The 20328-nt window shown below is 37.7% G+C and overlaps 3 protein-coding genes and 1 pseudogene across 9 annotated transcripts; 2 read left to right on the top strand and 2 right to left on the bottom strand.

The window, feature by feature from the left end:
• Positions 1-6003: 6003 nt before the first annotated feature.
• On the top strand, positions 6004-8085 carry LOC110762514 (beta-carotene 3-hydroxylase 1, chloroplastic-like; annotated as a pseudogene). Its single transcript, XR_015835753.1, has 7 exons — positions 6004-6665; positions 6750-6809; positions 6915-6986; positions 7084-7218; positions 7417-7542; positions 7632-7688; positions 7772-8085. The product of XR_015835753.1 is annotated as a beta-carotene 3-hydroxylase 1, chloroplastic-like (transcript).
• A 1300-nt stretch (positions 8086-9385) lies between these two features.
• On the top strand, positions 9386-11044 carry LOC110762463 (uncharacterized). Of its 3 annotated transcripts, XM_088253030.1 has the most exons (4): positions 9386-9539; positions 9790-9902; positions 10031-10224; positions 10682-11044. In XM_088253030.1, exons 2-3 carry the CDS (start codon positions 9827-9829, stop codon positions 10219-10221), a joined length of 267 nt encoding a protein of 88 aa, XP_088109156.1. In that variant the 5' UTR covers positions 9386-9539; positions 9790-9826; the 3' UTR covers positions 10222-10224; positions 10682-11044. The 3 variants fall into 3 exon arrangements, with proteins under 3 accessions (XP_088109156.1, XP_088109155.1, XP_088109157.1); XM_088253029.1 differs by lacking the exon at positions 10682-11044 and having other exon boundaries at positions 10031-10515; XM_088253031.1 differs by lacking the exon at positions 10682-11044 and having other exon boundaries at positions 9402-9605; positions 10031-10515.
• LOC110762462 (Nuclear transport factor 2 (NTF2) family protein) lies at positions 10184-11743 on the bottom strand. The gene is made up of 6 exons (XM_021965106.2): positions 11236-11743; positions 11038-11152; positions 10855-10936; positions 10722-10773; positions 10532-10586; positions 10184-10434 (listed from the first exon to the last, which is right to left on the bottom strand). The coding sequence occupies exons 1-6, from the start codon at positions 11734-11736 to the stop codon at positions 10268-10270; spliced, it is 972 nt and encodes a 323-aa protein (XP_021820798.2). The 5' UTR covers positions 11737-11743; the 3' UTR covers positions 10184-10267.
• LOC110762459 (pentatricopeptide repeat-containing protein At2g13600-like) lies at positions 11453-17472 on the bottom strand. Of its 4 annotated transcripts, none has more exons than XM_088253028.1 (3): positions 13515-17472; positions 13314-13358; positions 11453-11591 (listed from the first exon to the last, which is right to left on the bottom strand). In XM_088253028.1, the coding sequence occupies exon 1, from the start codon at positions 17319-17321 to the stop codon at positions 14889-14891; it is 2433 nt and encodes an 810-aa protein (XP_088109154.1). In that variant the 5' UTR covers positions 17322-17472; the 3' UTR covers positions 11453-11591; positions 13314-13358; positions 13515-14888. The 4 variants fall into 4 exon arrangements, with proteins under 4 accessions (XP_088109154.1, XP_088109153.1, XP_021820796.2 ...); XM_021965104.2 differs by lacking the exon at positions 11453-11591 and having other exon boundaries at positions 12603-13358; positions 13515-14125; positions 14778-17472; XM_021965103.2 differs by lacking the exon at positions 11453-11591 and having other exon boundaries at positions 12606-13358; positions 13515-13601; positions 14778-17472.
• Positions 17473-20328: the final 2856 nt, after the last annotated feature.

Raw genomic sequence — 20328 nt, 5'->3', positions numbered from 1 at the left:
ATTTATGACCTTGCATGAGGGAGTAAATACTCCAAACCACTACACTAGTGGGTCCTTTGCATATATCATGTGTTTTAAATTCACTGTAATCCATAATATGTTAATTGTCATTAACTAGACAGGCTCATGGGATTCTTGGGCGTAATTGCCTAAACTACATCATTTTAAGACCTAAAATAATGCTTAATTGGCGTCGCTTGATTGACTCCAAAGCAGTAGTTTGCTTAATTGATCAAAACAAAGACTAACATCTAAAGTAGTAATCATATAATTTTGCTTATGTAGTTTCGATCCTAGGAACTTGGCAGAGGTTGAAGTGGCATGAATTAATGTGTTGAGGTCTTGTCAGCCATCGAGTGCATGTGGCTGTTTGTTTGAACCCTTTTGCAGGGAGTTGATGGAGCAAAATATGATACCCACTATGGCCCTCAAAGTGACATAATAATTGTCAACCAGTCATTCAAAGGCAGTCGAGCATGAATAATGTACGTAATTCTTGTTAAAGCTGCATTAATTCGATCAGTCATGTCATCTGTTCTAGGTAGTTTTGGACATCAATTGTTCGGAGTAAAATGCGAAACTCAAAATAAAAACTACGAGATTACAAAAGTGCAGAGAGTGTATATATTAATGAAAACTCGTGACCTCTAGAAATAAGTATCGAGGCATGCAGAGTTTTGCATGAGAGAACAATAATTCCAGTACTTGACTACAGAGTCAATGACGAAGTGTTGGAAAAAAGAGAATGACCATTGAACATCAAAGCATCACAGAGACCACTTATATTACAAATATCTTATTCTTACGCCTCAAATATTAATGTCTTTTTTCTTTTTTTCTGCTTAGAGAATCTATTAACAAGACTAAATGACTCGAAAATTTTCTGCCGCTAGTAATGATAACCTTGGTTATTTGGTCCTGGATATTTGTCATGTTTCCCATTGAAATATTTGCAAAGCAAGGAGTAGGTGCATATGTCCATTCATAGCAACATTATTATCCGTACATGTTGGCCTCACCACACAGCACATAACCATTAACTTGCTTTGCTTTTAAGATCCGATTGGACGTTAATTAAGGAACTGTTTTTGTCTTTAGACCTTTTTCGATACAACTGAGATTGGGGGGAGGAAATCAAACTTAGTACTTCATACAAGAATAAATCCCTTAACCACTTGAGCAATTGAGCAAGATATATACCACACAATATATTCACATATAAACCTACCTATGATATTCTGAAATTCAGGCACCTAAACTTGTATACTTCTAAGTTTCCTCACTGCAATAATGGGGTTGTATATGAACAACACAGCTGCTTGTCCAATCAATTACAAATTGTGGAACCCTTTTGAGTCAAGAGTCATATGAACAAATTGAGATAAGGTAATGAAATATTGATGGAAATTTGAGATGACCTAGGAAAGGATAGAGCTGCCAAAAGGGAGTAGGTTTGGTTGTGACAGAGTGAGAAATAAAGGACCTCTACATGTACCCAACGATGGTTCAGTTGGTAGGGTCCTTACACTATGTGTAACCCCACCAGTGTTTGAGTCCCAGCAGTTCTTGCTGGTGCGCGATCTGTAATTTCCTACATAAATCCATATCGGTGGCAATTGGCAGTTAGGTGCCACGCGTAAGTCCTTCCATCTCGAGATTGTGGGTCTACCATGCCACTGGTGGTGAGAGTAGTCAATCTCTCCCTATACTTTTTATACTTTTTGTATATATAAATTTTATAAAATTATAAAAAATAAATAAATAAATAAAAAACAGCTCTACATTTTTACTCAACATAATTAACAGGTAAAAGTATGAAGTGGGTCCCAAATGTACAAAAGACGGAATCCCTTGTTGATAACCACATGATGGGGACTGAGGAAGATCACCATCCATACAGGCAAAAATATATGAGACAAATCTGTTGGATTCATGTAAAAAATGAATAACTCAATTACATATAGAATGACCTAATCATGATATATGTGTTGTTTTTTTAAATGTTGAAGTAAAGAAACAGAGAATATTTTGACATACCCAAAATGCAGTTGCATAAGAATAGTGCACAAATGTTGACAGATTGTTTGGCTTGTTAACAACCTGGGCTAGACATTTAAGCAAACATCTTCTCAACAAATGTTCATATATAAATGTATGATATTTTGTGTACTATTAGACATGTAGCACAACACAATACAACATGATATACACACACATGTATATATATACATATCACAAACACAGAATGAACAACCTTGTAATCCTTGATGAGAAATATTGTGAAATGGGTTCATGCCAAAAATAGAGAGAGAGTATGTGATGGGTTTAAATAGAAGAGGCAAAGAGCTCCATGGAACTAAGTTGTTTTGGGTCATAACTCGTCTGGTATAGTGGCTCCGAGTCCATTCAAAATGATTCCATTACAGATTTTGGCCCATAATAGAAAAGGGCCCAGAAGAACTAGATTGTAAGCCATGAGCCTAATAAGCCATAGGTTGACGTGGACAACTTCAAAATCATAACCTAATAAGCCCTACAACATTTTGTGTTTGTACCTTTCTTTTGTTTTTAATAAAGAGATATTGGAGGAGGAGAGATTCGAATACAAGACCTCAGGTTTTTGTAGCCAATTGATTCAAAAATTAGTATTAAGGCCGGCCTTGTGTGGTAGTGAAGGGCGATGGACATGGGCCTTCAATTAGGGGGGCCCAAATTTTATATATGTTATATATATATATATATATACCAAGCATCCAACTTATTAAAAAAACACACTCAAATAAAATAAGAAAAAAACGATTACTCTTTCCAAAAGAAAGACGGAAGCTCTTCCCCACGCTTTCCTCTTTCCATAAGACTTTGGTTCTCCTACTGCGAGTTTCTCCATGGAACACGCTCTCTATTTAATCCACCATATTATTCTCTATTATCCTAATCTCTCTTCAATCTATTATTTTCAGTTTTCTCTCATCCCTCTTTTCTCATATTGTAACACTAAAAGAATCGATCTCTCACTGAAAAGCTCACAATTTTTCTTTTTTGATCTTTGTCTTTGGGATTGATGGTGACCAAGAGGAGATGAGCACGAGATTGAACGTTAGATGCTATCTGACTATGTATGGACCTAAATATGATGTTTTTTTTAATGGTTCATGTACTTTGCTTTGTTAGAATGAAATAATTATGTTTAAACTAGGGGTGGGCATGGTCTAATTCGGTCTGGTTCTCATCCAAATCGAAACTAGAACCGAAACTATTCATACGGTTTGATTTTGATGAAAAATATATATATAATTGAACCACAAACCTGTTTGGTTTTCGGTTTTTTCGGTTTTGGACAAGAATCTTTTTATTTTTTATTTTTACAAAATTCAACTAAAATTTATTTTTCAAGACTTAAAAATTCACAAATGGCCCAATTTCATGCAAAGAGAAGTGATTTGGAGTTGAGCGTGGAAAAATATTAGTTATGGGCTTAGAAATTTAGCATTGGGCTTAAATATTTTATAAAAATATTAAAAAATACATAGTCGGTTTGGTTTTTTCACTTCAAAAACCATAACCATAACTAGACCAAATCGGTCTGGTTCGGTTTTTGATCAACTTGATTTTTTCGGTCCAATTCGGCTCGATTTTTCGGTTTGAATGTCCACCCCCTAGTTTAAATCAAAACGAATGAATGAGGAAAAAAAATATTCATTTCTTATTCAGCTTTATTGTTGTTGAGGCCCAAAAAATCCAAGGCTAGGCTCAAATATATTTCTAGCCCAGAACAACACTTAACTGGGGAAGAAGCCCGACTGGGGTACGCAAGAGTTTGTCATGTACACTTGCACAAGTTATGTTCCACGTGCCACGCCAAGAAAATACGCAACCCGCCACGCAGAAAGGTTGTAACAAGCCCATAAAATGTACTGGCTCTATGAACCCACGCTTATTATCCCGTCAAATGCCATTTGGCCCGACCATAGCCCATTACAATACGGCAAAGCTCGAGTACAAGCACGCCAAATAACATGCAACGCCAAGCGGAAAGCCTTTATCTTGGAACCAAGCCACGCTACAAGCTTAAGTGGGACCAAGCCACACGAATGTCTGGGGCTTGCTGAGGGGATTGTGGTATGAATGGTTACGAGTATTCACGAGGCCCATTGATGGTCTAAAGAGTGGAAGTTTTGGGCTGCTTGGGAGCACCAAAACTCAAGTCCATTTCTTGAGCCCAAACATATGGGTAAGCATGAGAGAGAAAACCCAATACCTTAGGAAAATATCCAATGGCCTACAACACTTGGAAATATCCCACATCAGTCAACATATCTAGCACCTTGTCAAAACCAAAGCAAATCTACCTAGATAGGCTGCTTCCAACAACTTGACGAAACCAAGGCAAACTTACAAGCCGCTGGAAATAAAACGCCAATGACCCAACACCTTAGAAAATAGCCCAGCCCAGCACCTTATAAATATCCAACATCGTGTAAAATATCCAGTGCCCTTGAAAATACCTCAGCCAAATCAAGACCAAGTCAAAGACAAGCCATCGCAAAAACCAAAGGGAATCCACGTGCGCAGGCTCCTAGAGGTGAAATACCGTTCGAACCAACGTCCCTACCCATTTTTCTTTCTTCTGTAAGCTCTAGTTGGAAAACTAGGAAGAAAAGTAAGGGGCGCCTCATCCATATGAAGGTGTTGCAGAGGCCAACTGCAGGAAAACCTTGGAACCCCAAAATGCTCTATCCCAATGTGCATCATGCATGGATTAAGGAATTTTCACCAAAAGGGGTTGAATCAAAGGAAGTAAAGGGAAATGGGGTAGAAGACTTGACAAAATTGGGGAGAACCAGCTAGGGTTTCTTGGGAAGAATGAGCTTCCAGAGCCTATAAAAGGGGGCATCTCCTACCCAGCAAAACAACACATCCAGAGAGAGCAAGCATCCTCACTCACTACTGGAACCTTCAATTTCAAGCCCTGTTCTCCCATCTTCTCCTTTTCTCTTCTAGCAAACCATCCAAGAGCGCGACGAAGCTTTCGCCAAGTGGCTGGAAATTTACTCAAGCCACCCATCCTTCCATCCTCATCTCTTCCTCTCTTCCCTCAACAAATCTTCACAAATTTCCCTCTCCCCTTGCTTTGAACCTCTGTTTCTCATGGGAAATCCAAGCTTTCTCACTCTAATGCTAAACTCATGAATGCTCAACTCCCATGCCACAAGCTTCTCAAGCTATGGCAAAATATTGATCTATAAACAGCTGTTTGTTTTGTTGGTGAAAGAAATCAAAGTGCTTCCTAAGGCTCCACGAACCTTTTGAAGCACTCTTGGGGCCTAATTCTTGAACTCAGGCATAGGGGCAACTCCATCCATTTGCTTTTTATAGCAGCTCAAGCCCATCTATAGATGTTGGAACAAAAAAGCCCCTACAATTGTATACTAAGGGAAAGGGCCTCATTTAATTTATCACAACCACCCAAAAGTGAGGACTGGCATGATTAGTATTAGATTGTTAATTGCTTAAAATTAGTAACAAACAAACATCCCCCTTCCTCTCAATTTTGCAAAAAATGATGGTGAAATGTTTGGTAAAATTTCTAAGAAAGTGAAAACATACTGTTCTTTTTATAAATTTGGAATGCTTCCAACTTAATTATCACCTTCCCTTATGGGGTTGACGTTACATATCCAACAAAAGCACCTGCTAAAAATACTAAATATACAACAGATTAATAGGTACTACTTCGGCCAAGTTGTTGAGCAGAGCAAGAATCTCAATTTTGTTTACCAAAAATTTGTTTGATTTCTAAACTGAAAATGGAAAGGAACTCTCCATCCTTACACTCTAAAATGGTTCAATTAGACTATTGCATGCATTTTTTTCTTCTTCTTTTCTTTTCTAAAACACTCTCAAACCACTAAAAGCACATGGAGAGAAGATTGTGAAATATGTTTTTAAGTGGTTTTAGGAAGTTAAAGAAAAAAAAAAGACATCAAAGTCAAGAACTACCAATATTTAATTACAAAAAAACTGTAATTTAGCAAAGAAAAGAGTTTTTGCACCCAAAGCAACAAACACCATAGCACCCTTCAAACCTTGACCCCATGGTTGCCCAGAAACAGAAAGTCCCTTCAGTTAAAAAAACTCAGCCATTTAAAATGGCTGGAGCTGCCTCATATGCCCCTGTCCTGTGCACCTAAACTTCGTTTTGTCCCATTTCCCATATTTTCCTCAACCCTTGTAAATTCAAGCTTCTATCTTTCTTTCATTGCCAAGCTGTTTGCTTTGAACTCAAAGCTTGGAGCTTTTCTCCCATGGCTGCTTCCTCAGTCACTGTAACATACAATTTCGGTCGAAAAACTCTACTTGCTCGAAAACCCATCTCCAAAACAATCCCCTCTTCTGTTTTAGCTTCCTCAACAGCAGCCCACCTGAAGAAGAAGAGATGGAACGTTCTGCGCTTGGTTATGGAAAAGAAAACAGAGAAGGATCATAAACCACAAGAAGAGACGAACACAGAGAGGTGGACTGTGATAACGCCACGTGTGGCACAGAGATTGGAGAGAAAGAGATCAGAGAGAAACACCTACCTTGTTGCTGCAATCATGTCCAGCCTTGGAGTCACTTCAGCCGCTGCCATGGCTGTATATTACAGATTCTCTTGGCAAACAGAGGTAATGAAAATTAATTAAATGCTATTTCTTTATTTATTTGTTGTTTTTCTTGACATGGGTTTTGATCAATTTTTTATCAAACAGTTTGGAGAATATATCCTTCCTGAAATGCTGGGTACATTTGCTCTCTCTGTGGGCTCTGCTGTAAATAATGGATTATCAAAACCATGGCAATTTCATTGATGGGAAATCTTTGTTTTCCAAGGAAGCTGACAAATTTGAATTGTTTGCTTTGTGCTTGTTTCAAAGGTGGGTATGGAGTTTTGGGCAAGGTGGGCTCATAGAGCTTTGTGGCATGCTTCACTGTGGCATATGCATGAGGTCAGTTTTATATAAAATTTCCAATTCTAATCTAAATTTTCATAAGGAAGAAGATTGGTTTTGAGGATCTTTTAATTTTGTTTGATTATTTTTGCAGTCTCATCACCAAGCTAGGGATGGCCCTTTCGAGCTCAACGATATCTTTGCCATAATCAATGTTGTTCCTGCAATTGCTCTTCTCTCTTATGGTTTCTTCAACAAGGGTTTGTTTCCAGGACTCTGTTTTGGTGCTGTAAGTATTTCCCAAATATATATATATATATAAAAAGATTATTTTATATCGGTTATGAATAATTTACCCGTACTTAATCGATAACATCAATAGTATTGTAGATTGATATCCGGTATCAGTCAATCATTTTCTTATGAAAGAAAAACTAGAAAAATAGTCAGTTAACCAAGTTTTTTTGTTTGTTTGTTTTGGGTACAGGGATTAGGAATAACAACTTTTGGGATGGCTTACATGTTTGTGCATGATGGTCTTGTGCACCGTAGATTTCCAGTTGGGCCAATCGCAGACGTCCCTTATTTACGAAAAGTTGCTGCAGCCCATTATGTAAATTACTCTGATTTTCTTTGCCCATTTTGTGTTCTTGACATTGCCATTCTTTTTGGGTTTTGATTATTTCTTGTGAATTTGAATAGCTCCATCACTCTTGCATATTGAATGGAGTGCCATATGGGTTGTTCTTGGGACCCAAGGTAAAAATATTCAAGCCTCTTGCTTTGAAACAAAGGTTCTTAATTTCCAATGAAATAGTAATTGTTGGATATGTTGTATGTAGGAAATAGAGGAGGTTGGGGGCATGGAAGAATTGGAAAAGGAAGTCCTGCGCAGAACTAAGAAATCCAAAAGATGACATTATTTTTTTGAATTTTTTGAATTTTTAAATACTGGTGATTGCTTCATTTTGTCGAAGCTCATAGAAAGGGAGTGAGAGACTTCTTCAAACCAGCAACCGCAGACGTGCAAGAAAGCGCTCAAGGACAAATATTGTCGACGTGTAGGAACCTATCCACCATCAAAATTGGCTAAAGGCTCCTAAAAATGTAAATCTAATTAAGAAAATTTCAATACTTGAAATTCTTTGTTCTTCAATCATCTCATCCAAAGAACACCAATGCATAAGATGTGAAGCTCAAGTAACTATTTGTCTAGTAGTATTTCTGTTCTCAAATCTCGCTTCCGTCGTTGATTAAAAAAATATAACAGAACTTAGAAAATGATTATAACATCTTGCCGGTACATATATGCATGAATTGTAAGTAATGGCCTATGTTTAGGTCACATGAATATTGTTTCTAATTTTTTTAAAAATGCTAAGTCGTTTCCCATCATTTTTAAGATTTTGAAATCCAAAGTAACCTAACAATTCGTACAAACTTAACTTAAACGGTCTACCAAACTAAAAATTATAGTTATTTATCACAAGCTGCCATCTATTGAACTATTATCATAAAATTGATAAAATGAAATCTAATATACAAGTGAGTGGCTCTACTAACACCAACGAGATCTTTTATAATAAAACGTGCTATTTATTTGGACTTTACAGGTGATTAAGTTGGACTTTACATATGTGAGAAGTAGTCGTAATTTCTAGGCCGAAGATTTTAGTTTCATGGAAATTAACATCCTTGCTGTATAGTATGTGCTGCTGATAAGTTGGCTGTTTTTGGAATTGCTGTAAAGGTCCTGAGGTCTGTTCGTCATTCATGTTTTTGTTTCTCTCTTTGAAAATTTGGCACACACCAGCTGAGCTGGCTTGCTGCATGAACTCTGAATATAATATATATTACACAGTCGCAAGCATGATTCCAGTCATGGATCGATCAAGTAAGCAGCTAGCTGTAGGTTCATGTACATGGTCACTTATAATTATGTGCCTTCTCTAGGAGATGAGCAACAGCCAAAGGGGCTCAAAGCCAATTTCCCTGCCATCATCATCTATTTATTTATATGCGGCTCATCAAGTGATGACTTACTACTCAAGAGACCATTATAGGAGAAGTTCTTGCATACGACTACTGTTGTGTCTACGATAATAGCACAGCTCTTTCTTTGCAAGAACGATCCATGTCTCCATCAACAATAGGTCATGGGGAGCACTGGCTTGCTACCAAACTTGCTATTCTGAAAGATACACCAAAATGCCTCTACCCAACCATACTTTGTTTGGGCTCCATCAATGTCTACTTTCATTTTTCGCTTTTGCATTTTCTCTAAATTGAGTTCAACGACCTAACCACATGCGCAACTCCCTCTTTCATGATATAAACGACGCGTCGTTTCTATTTTAATTGTACACGTGGCGATCTTTGAGGGGGGATCATCAGTACACGCGTCAACAGCTGAAAAGAAAAATCCAACCGGATGATTTTTCCACCGAAACGTGAAAACTCCCGAAGCTTCAGTTGGCTTCCACATGGAACTGTCTGGCCGAAAAAAGCAAAGAATCATCTGGAACTGGAACCCTTTGCAACGGTTTTTGGTAGAGTCTGTTTATGTCTCTTCGTTTGTTGTTGCAGAGCAACTGAAGCACCGCACACCGGGTACGGACCAAACCCAATCTATCAACAGCCTAACTAAATAATCTTTGGTGTTTTTAAGATTAGAAGGTGTGTTGGGTTTGTTTGAATTGATCACAAAAACAAAAAGGTTTTAGATTTTTTTTTAAATTGAAAGTTTTCCATCATTTGCTCAACTGTTCTTCAAGTCAGTTATGAACCTGTTGAAATTGGTGCGAGCAATTTTCTGTAGAAATCTAAAAGGTATGTGTTTTTTTTTTTCTTTGAATATTAGCTACTTGATTGTGAGGAGAAGAATAAAGTAAGCCTACATGCGTGGATTAGCTGCGTTGTCCCCTGCAAAGATCAAGTTGTTCAAACAAGCCTACCCTATGAAAGGATCATGGGGTAATTTACACCCTCCTCCTCTCCTCTCTCTTTATGCTTTTAATATAGTTAATAACTTATAAATTTATAATTGTGTGGCATTACAAGTTCTTTATCTGATTAATATGATACATTGTAATCAATTATAGGTACTGTGGCCACTTCAACACCAAAGAGACAAGGGAACAATGATCCTGGCGAAGGAGGACTTGTTGCGAAACAGAAAACCGAACCAATTGTCGCCTTCAGCAGGCCTCCGCCCCTTCCACCGGTTTTCGGACCATTGCTTTTTCTCTCTCTGCTAGAAACGTGGTGGAGTCGCGATAACAATGATGACTGAAAGGTGATTTATCTGTCCTTCTAACGCTGGCATTGTCTGATCCTCTCTACTTGAAGAAAAACTTTGCAATGTAAAGCACAATGTAGTATGCATAGCTGAGCAATCGAGCTGCAAGGTTCCAAAGCCTTAAGTAGCTGTCTACAAGTGGTGCGAAAAGTATTGTGTATATCTTCCATAACCATTGAAAAACGATATGAGGACTCTTTAGGAACCCTGCAGGAGAAATATCTTGATGTTATGTCATGCTGTGATTGATATATATATATAAGATGAGTTAAGGTTTTGAAATTTTTAGTTAAATTCGGCTTACATTCGGTAGTTTTTGGGAAACCATCAAAGAGTGCAGTCACTGTCTTTAACAGACTCTGAATTGCCCCACAGGGACAAACACATAATGAAAAAAATCAAATGGTCAATAATCTTCACTTTATTAATTTTTTTCTTCTTATTGTGATGATAGAGGCCAAAGGATTCTTTCTGACGGTAGTTGGCAGACTTACCAGCACTACACTTCCTGGTTTGATTGGTGATTCAATGATAATTTGGGCTTTCCTGTAGACAATCAGAATCAGTTAGGCATTGTTCATCTTTAATAGAATGTAAAGCCAAAGAAATACATTTGTCTTTCTGTACTTGAGTATTATTTTTTCCCCTTTTTTGGAGAATTCAAAGAAGCTGCAGCCTCGGGTGTAGGGGATCTGTTTGTCTTTCCATTCTGCAATACCAAACATAACCCAGTTTGAAGATACACAAGATATGTAATGGAACTAGATTTATTTCAGGTGGAGTGACAATGGCATATTTAAGTACACATACCCATGTGCCAGTTTGCTGCTCCTATAAGCTCATCTCCTTCGCACACGTGTTGTATGCAGAACTTGACATTTTGACCCATGCCTGTAATCAGCTGTTCAAAGAAATTCATTACCTCCTGCATAGAATGCAATTTAGGTTATGTTAGTTGCAAGGAAAACTATGATCTTCTTGTTTTCAAGAAGAACAAAGATCATTGACCTTTTTGCCCTGTAATGGTGTGTTAAAAGAGCATTCTTCAATGTAGCAGTCTTCTGAGATGTAATCCCCTAGTTGCTTTAAGTTTTTCTCATTGATGCATTTGTAGAATTTCTTGATTGTGTCTGATGGGGAAGGAGAACTTGGATATATGCCTGAGCTTCTCTGTGCTGCTGCCATGACAGGAAAGAGCCTGTGGTCATTTAACTGTTTATTTTCTGCCTTCCGTTTCACGTAGATGCAATGTTGCAGAGCATCTCTTTTGTTCTGCTCAAATTGGCATGTTCTTTGAATGGCCATGGAACCAATGGCTGGCCCTGCCATTGGTTTGAGGCACATTCTCTGACTTGGTGTTTTGCCTGAGAAATTGAGAACATTAGCCATTGCCTTGTGCCAAAGTTGAAACAAGAGAGAGAGACAGAGAGAGAAGCAAACAATTATCATGTAGCATTCATATGTACAAGGGACTAGTGTGACAGAATAGAGGAAAGAATAAAGGGACATTTGCACCACTACCTGAACCAAGGAATCGCCACATGGTTTTAGTTCCATTAGATTGCTTTGCCTATATTTGTGCCTTGGTATGAAATCTAAGTATCACCACATCAGGCATCACCCTGGTTTTGCTAGTAATAGTGAATCATATTTTTTTTCCCGAGGATATAGCATTGAAGCATCACAACGAGTCGATAAAAATAAAATTATTTGTATCAGAGTTATTGATTATATTGTTCATCATATCGAATTTACCTTATCGATGTGATCAACAAAGTACTAGACATAAAATATGAAATAAATCATAAGCTACTTGTGCCACGTTGTTCAATGGGAATATATTGGCAACCCTATGTACATAGTGTCACACTTGTTATAATCAGCAATTCTTTATGTGTAGATGTTTGTATGTTCCCAGACGTTTAATAAATTTGAATTCAAAATGGAATCTTTGCGTCTTGAATTGATTGACGTTGTATATATAGGCAAAAGAAAAATATAAGCCGGCCAAACGAAACCCTACCACAACCCTAACCAATTGCACTGTTGCAGCAAGATGTGGAGGTTTAAGAAGCATGACAGGGAATTGCATGGGCCTAGATACCCCTATGTATGCCTAGATGCCCTAACTTCATAGGGGCTTAGGTCTTGCCATCTCGGAAATCAATCATTCTGCAATTGTTTACTGAAAAATGAAAATACAGTCTGAAATTTGTTGGACATGGTTGGTTGGGAGCCCTTAGTTGCCGATTGCAATGTGTTCTTCCCCAAAATATGTCATCTATGTTTATATGGTTGTTAGGGCACAACTATATGCGGACATATTCGTAGCTTACATAATATGATGAGAAAATTATCAAACAGTTTGACACTGTCAATCAAAATCACTGCTTCAGATAAATTTTGTCTGAATTTTTAGATTGAAAATCCACAGTACACGTCAAACTTTCTGATAAAGGCGCCCTACTACGACCTCAAGTAAAAGATGTCTCATGTTCGAATTTTCCCGTCCCTAGTAATTAAGAATGCAAATCTACATATTTATACATAAAAGACAAGGTATACTTCTGTTTTTTGTACAAAAGGACAAAATAAACTTTACAAGTTAAATAATCCTGCATGATGATCCATTGATTCAGTGCACATGTTTGAGAGAGAGAACCAAAGAGATGAGGAAACTTCTTTCTTTCTTTCTTTTTTTTTTTTTTTTGGTTTCTGCAGGCTACGCTGAAAACAGGGTACTGAAGCACAAGCACATGTGAAGTATTTCATACAGCAGCATAACCACAAATCTTTTTTCTTATTCCATGGATGACAGCTAAGACATAAATTTCAATACATAATCTCTGTCTAAAATGGATCTTCTCACTATTTTCCATTTTTGGTATAATACGGAACAATTATAGTAAAAGGAATGAGCATCAATAACAGTCACAATCTTCATCATTTTCATCTCTCTCTCTATCTCACTTGACTTTTTCCTAGGGGATCAATCTACCCAACCATGTGATACAATACAACACACATATTCAAATAATTCGACCAAAAAACAAACATATTCAAATAATAGAACAAGATAGCTTCACCTGTAAGTAGCAGAATGGCCGTTTGACATTTCCAAGAAGGTCTCCCTGAAAACAAGGACATTCATTAGAAGTAAACAATTTACAAATGTACATGAATGGATTATGTTCTGCTCCCTGTTATCCGCACAACTTGCCTTTAAATTATATAATCATCTGTTAACACGGACAAAAACATAATTAAAAAAACCATTAAATTCTTACCGCTGTTTTAAAGTCTGTCTTCCCCTAGTCCTTTCAGCAAATCCACTAAAGAAAACCAGGGACCAGCCTCAAGGTCCACCAGAGCTCCTACATAACCCGCACGTGTTCAAGTTAAGACAAGCTCAAACCAATCTTTTGCATTAAACTATGGATAATACTCTTAATCAATCATAATCAGTCACCAAATCATCACACAAATTTATATTGTCTCAAGTTGAGCTGAAAAGAATCTCTGTACAGCCAGACAATCTCGCTGGCATGCCCCCTAACAAACACCAGTCTGAAAAAGCTTGTTTCTAGTCTTCTCTGATCTTCCCGGATCAATCCACCCCCATCCTTTGATGATACAATGAGCTCTATATAAACTCCCAACCAATGCCACTCTATCCACATCCATCAAACAAAAAAGCAGTCTTAAAGCAAAAAAGAAAAGAAAAGAAAATTCGACATTTCTTCAAATCACAAAATGAATAGCAAGGTCTCTGATGTTCCTGCAGCTGAAATTGCCAAAAGCTTCAGAAGCAGAAAGCCTCTTCCAAAGCGGGGACAGATAAAATCAAGAATAGCTGCAAATGCCATTCATTCCATAGTCTCTGTGCTCTCCAAAGCCTCTTCAGATCGCAAACAGCGCAGCAGGAAAACCCAGTTTTAGTGAGAGCAAGATCAGTAGAAATTGTAGATTCATATCATTTTCTAAAAATGTATGATCAGTTGATCACTGCCTTATTAATGTATTTAGCTCTTCTTATATCATTTTGTTTTTCTTATTCCGTTCAAGCTCAATTGATAGTTTCTAGTCTCATATAGCAATTTACTGGGGAAAAGAAAGGAAAAAAAAAAACAAAAAAATGACAAGGAAATGGCTATATCTGGCTTTCACGAGTGGCACAGATTATACAACAGAAACCAACATTCAAGCATATTTTTGTGTCAAAGATGCTAAATTCATTTGTAGTTTTAAACACTTACAAGGCCACAATTCACAATGTTAGCAGAACATGACGATATTATAAGTTTGATTGTTATACTCATAACTGTTGAAGCAATGGAAAATAACCTTGGAAAGCAGGTTAATAATTGTTTATGCAATCCATAACCAAGAACAGAGAATTGATGAGCAATGTTATATAGAGATTGGAGGGGGTGCAAACAAAAAGGAAGAAGACATGTGCATATTTGGATAAAATAGTAAAACCTCGCAATATGGTCTAATACTAAACGCAAGAGCATATGTGACTGGACTTCATAAATTGAAAAACCAACCTCATCAGATGGCAAGTACTTCACTTGTCAACCCAGAGGATGCCAGAAGGGGTAGCCAAGCAAGCAATGTGAATGGCTCAATATTTATGTTTTTACTCTCATGATGTGTTTTTATAAGTCATAGATCATTAAACTTGGACCGTCATTTTCCAATTTTGATGTCACTGACATTTGCCGAAACAACCTTATTAGCTCCGTATGTATTTCTTTACTATCACGATGTGATTTATCGTCAGCTAAAAAGTAATGAAGCAATCCTCCAACTTGAAGCCAACTAGAACCAGGCTCTTTGTAGACTATTTTTTCCTTCATTTCCTTTCTCACTTTTCCAACAGCACTCCACATACCGGCTGAGGCATAGAGATTTGAAAGCAAAATATAAGCAGATTCATTGTCAGGCTCCAACTCAAGAAGCTTCTGTGCTGCGACTCTCCCCATGTCCATGTTTTTATGGATTGTACAGGCCGATAGAAGAATCTGCCATATATGAGCATCAGGGCAAATGGGCATTTGATCAATGGTCCTCTTTGCTTCTTCTAGGAGTCCAAGTCGACTAAGTAGGTCGACCACGCAAGCATAGTGTTCTATATGTGGCATTAGCTCATCACGCTGAAACATTGAGTTTAAGTAACTACAAGCTTCTTTGACAAGACCTGCGTGGCAACGTGAAGTAAGAACTCCCAGGTAAGTTATATGATCTGGTTTTACTCCAAATTTAGACATCTTGTTGAATAGTTCCGAAACTTCATCATGAAAACCATGTTGAGCATATCCCATCACCATCGCATTCCAAGAAGCCAAATTGTTTGTGGAAGCATGTCTAAACACCTTCTCTGCGTCACCTATGCTTCCACACTTACAATAAACGTCAATAATAGCGCTTTCAACAAAGCTCCCTTGATCAAATCCAGTTTTAAGAGCCAGGGAGTGAATCACTCTTCCCTGTTCCAACTCAGTTATAGCACCACAAGCTTTAAGGACAGTACTGAAAGTTGAACTGTCCACTTCAAGTTTCAAGCCCCTCGAGATATGGAACAAATTGATAGCATCAGCATGACAACCGGAACGGACAAAACTAGTTGCCATTGCATTAAGAAGTACCAAATTTATCTTGTTAATATCATAAAATATCCTTTTTGATTCATCAATCCAATTGCATTTCCCGTATGTCACTATCAAGCAAGCCACCACACGATCATCCACCATGAACCCAATTTTGATCACATGTGAATGGATTTGCGTTGCCAGCCTTGGGGAATTCAAGTTGGAGGCGACTTCAAGAAGGCTAGCCACAGTATACCCATTAGGCTGTAATGAGATATCACGCATGCAACGAAGTACCTCCAAAGCCTGAGTAACAAGTCCATTCTCAGAATATCCAGCAATCAAAGAATTCCAAGAGAGAGAATCTCGGCAAAGCATATCATCAAATATGGACCTAGCATCACCAATCTGCTCACACTTCCCATACATGGATATTAACACGTTGCCAACAGAAACCACCCGTAAATACCCCAGCTTCTGACAAAGTGCTTGGATTTGCTTACCGGGATTTAACATCCCCAGCCCTACAATGGCTGACAATACATTTATAATTGTATATTCATTTACCTTCAAATCCCCAGAGTGCAAAATTTTGAACAGTTCTAAAGCTTCCACACCATCAGAAGCAGCTCCTATCCTTTCAGTCCAAGAAACAACATCTGGGTCAGTAATTTCATCGAAAACCTTTGCGGCATTCTGCTTATTCCCACACCTAGAATACATATTCATAATTGCATTACTCAAATGAACTGAACACCCCCATAAAAATCCCATTTTGACACCAACCCCATGAACCTGTTCCCCCTCTTTCTCATCAAACAATGCACCAAGCACAGCAGTCAAGCTAAACTCATTCAACTCCAAACCCAAACCCCTCATCTCCACAAAAACCTCTCTACCCTTTTCAAACTCACAACTCCAAACATACCCAGAAACCATAGCAGTCCAAACCACATTGTCCACAACCAAACACTCCCTAAAACACTTCTCAGCCGACCCAACATCCCCATTCCTCATATAATTCTCAACCAACCCACTAACCACAAAACCTCCATAGCCAAGCCCCAACCTCAAACAAACCCCATGGGCAATCTCATTCTCTTCCAAACCATCACAAGCCTTCACCAAAGAACTCAATGTAAAAGCATCAGGCCTGAGACCCACATGCCTCAACCGATCAAAGAGATCGAAAACGGGTCCGGGTCTGCCGGAGCGGGCCAACCCAGCAATGAGGGCGTTGTAAGAGACTGTATCCGGGTCAGGGGTGTCGTTGAGGAACTGAAGGGCGTGATAAAAGAGACCCAATTTGGCAAATTGGGAAATGACAGCTGAGGAGAGGAAGGGGTCCAGGCGGTGACCCGACTTAAGAAAAAGAGCGTAGGTTTGGTTTGTTAGAAATGGGTTGAGAGGTGAAGTTGATGTGGAGGCTTGGAGGGCTTCTGGGTAGAGACCTTGACGCAGTAAGGCTCTGATAGGTAGGTGTACGATGAGCTTCTTCATTCATGGTTTTGCTGAAAATGAAGCTTCCTCTGCTTCTACGTCCAGGGATATCTTCGTTCCCGCTAAAAAGCTTTGATGGATCGAAAAGAAAGAATGGTGGGCTTTTCTTTTCTACGAAGCCCTGGTTTTTTGGGCCAAAGCCTTATATGTAAAGCTTGCAACTTTCCTTCGTCTTTTAATTTTTATTTTAGAAAAGAAAGTATTATACATATCTAAGAAATTGGAGTTCGTAAATTAGTAAATATTGACCACCTTTGTGAATTGTAATTTATATTGTCTACAACTGGTTTTACGTAAAGAATTACTCTTGTAATTGAGGTTGTGGAGTCGGATCCACATTTATAATAGAGATGATCAGTAAATATGATAGTGAGATAAGGGTCGGATATTGGTACAAATAATAAAGTCAGATTATCTCTTTGTCTTCAGTACCCTTCACTTCCAATCCAATCCAAGTTGTCCTTTTAATGGACCACTTGGATTATAAGCCAAGAAAGAAAGGCCATGACAAAGAGAAGATTTATATCCATTAACCACATCCCACCGTCAAGTTTGTTGATGCTACTAACAAGTAAAGAAGTGGGGTTTTTCAAACTTAAAAACCCAAAAGAAGAATGATATTGGTGGTTAACACGAAATTATGTCAAGCAAATGTGTCATTTTGGTTGGGCATATAATTTTACTCAAGTGGTGAGATACCAACCAATCATCCTTTCTTTCCACTCCTTTGCCTGCCCATTTGAGGAAGGGTATAAATAGCAATTGATTGGTGGAGTCACCCTCCATTTTTTCCTACCTACCAAAAGAAATGAAGAGGTGGTGCACTGAGTAATGTTGTAAAACTTTCAACCTTATAATCAATGGTGTTGGTTCATATTTGTGTGTGAGAAACTCTCTTCCTCTTTAATTTAGAATATCGCTTATATTAAATAATAATAATGATAATGATAATGGTGTTGGTCCATATTTAAATACACCTGGTAGCGAGTGATAACCATGAACTATATGGGCTTGTATGCATTTGGTCATTTTGATTTTATTTTCCCAGAGAAAATTTTGAACCTAACGTTTATTGCAAGAAACTTTTGTTGTTTAACATGTTTCACGTGGCTAGTTTTATTTTTTTTGTTTTTTTTGCTGACCTATATTTGAATTGCATATGTCAGGTTTATTATTATTGATAAGAATTTTCTGGTTTTGCCGTAAACAATCCCGACTCGGATTGGTTGCACACTTTGCCACCATTTTCTTGACCAATAAAAAGTATTTTCTGGTTGTATGATAGTGTGATTCGAAACATGATAATTTATCAAACTGTTCTACAATCATTTTTGTTCAGAAAAAAGAAAAACAGATAGAGTAGTTTAGCATACATCCAATTATGCACCCTCCACGGTTATTGCTCCAACTTCATCATTGAGATTTGGTGCTAACAGACCTTTTTGAAGCAAAGTATACTAAATAAGTACGTCACTAATACAATCCACTTTATGAGATTGCTTCTTAAAGAATTATGTAATGGTGAGAGTGCACTAATGTTCGTTAATGCATTGTGAGCCTCATACACACACACGAGACTAAAATCAACAGACGAAGTTATGGATGATGTGGATATTCCTTTTACTGATCATATGGTAATAGAATTTTTGTTTACCCACCATCAACAGTCAATCTTAGGGTTGATGCTCAATATCCAGATACAATGTTTACCCACATCATCAACCACTTTCCCACTCACCACACCAACAAATGTTCCACAGAAATTCAAATTATATTGAAGAGGAGAGACAGGCTGCAGAGAGAGAGAGAGAGAGATAAAATAATAAATCGATATAATCATTAAGCTTTGCACAGATTCTTCACGGGCACTGTCTTTAGCCTGTGCAAACTTTTGTTCTTATATTTTGGTTTCTGCCATTTTGGTCCATGCAGAGCTCAAGGATAGGTTAGATTGTTGTAGAAGAGTGTGGATTTGTTTTCCTTTGTCCCCATTGATACAACATACTGGCCGTTAATTAACAGCACTGGAATATATTATGACAGCCACCCCAACTGACAGATATTCCTACTGCAGAGTGAAGGACAACAAAGATTTGAATGCAATAGCGACTCTTTTGTGCGACTGGAGTATACGGCATCACACTCACAAGTATGGTATCACGAGTGGGTTATATGTTACCAAATTATAAGCAGGTCTAGTCTTTATGAAAGTAGTCGGAGAGTGTCGAGAGCAAGTACCACAGTAGTGGCCTCCCCCTTCCCCCTGCTTGACACCCAAGTTCAGAATTCCAAAGAGTTTCTTTCTTCCCAATGTAACGAAAAAAAAGTAATCGGAGAGTTATGTGATCTGAGATGTCACAATGATCAGAGATTAATATGGCTTTTAGGGGAAATCGAACTTTTAATTCTATTTTTAAGGCTTAGCTAAAGGACAAACGATGTGATTTGAGTGAGACATGGGGTTGCTTTAGGAGAATTTATCAAAAATAACCAAAACTTGACCCCCAATTTTAAAAATGTCAGTTTTTGTAAAATATTTCAAATATAGCAAAAAACTCACCTAAATAGACACAAATGCCCTCAAATTTAAAACCCACATAAACCTAAAAAATAAAACCCTATTAGATTGGGAATCTTTGTACATACATTTGCAGACGTATTGCTACCCTAGTCAAACAGTAAGTGCAGTTCTTCCTTGGTTCTTCATTTAGTTTCTTTTTCGTCTATTGTTCTTACTATATTATATTACATGTAGGGTAGACATCCAAAAACAATTGAAAAACAACAATTGTTTTTTTTTTTGTTGAATCAAATAGAAAATTGTATACAGTGAATTTGAATTGTGAAGCATAATAAGCCAGACTTTTCCATTCACATCAAGATAAAAGTTTTCTCTGTCTACAGATTACTGCACTTTAAACTTCCTTATGGTTTTTAATTCCCTTTTATATTTAATTTGCATTTTAGGTATTAATAGGGAGTTTTAATTACAATTATGGCAGTTAAT

Source organism: Prunus avium, chromosome 5 (genome assembly GCF_965620075.1).
Source record: "Prunus avium chromosome 5, drPruAviu1.hap1.1, whole genome shotgun sequence".
In the NCBI taxonomy this organism is placed as follows: domain Eukaryota; kingdom Viridiplantae; phylum Streptophyta; class Magnoliopsida; order Rosales; family Rosaceae; genus Prunus; species Prunus avium.
The sequence above is the reverse complement of the archived record's forward strand: the minus strand, read 5'-3'. Positions and strand labels throughout refer to the sequence as shown.

Coding starts and splice junctions, on each gene's coding strand:
- LOC110762463 (XM_088253030.1), top strand. CDS start 9,827: ATGCGTGGATTAGCTGCGTTGTCCCCTGCAAAGATCAAGTTGTTCAAA. Junction 9,903..10,030: donor CCCTATGAAAGGATCATGGG/GTAATTTACACC, acceptor AATCAATTATAG/GTACTGTGGCCACTTCAACA.
- LOC110762462 (XM_021965106.2), bottom strand. CDS start 11,736: ATGTCCCTTTATTCTTTCCTCTATTCTGTCACACTAGTCCCTTGTACA. Junction 11,153..11,235: donor CACCATTACAGGGCAAAAAG/GTCAATGATCTT, acceptor CATTCTATGCAG/GAGGTAATGAATTTCTTTGA. Junction 10,937..11,037: donor AGCAGCAAACTGGCACATGG/GTATGTGTACTT, acceptor TTGGTATTGCAG/AATGGAAAGACAAACAGATC.
- LOC110762459 (XM_088253028.1), bottom strand. CDS start 17,321: ATGAAGAAGCTCATCGTACACCTACCTATCAGAGCCTTACTGCGTCAA.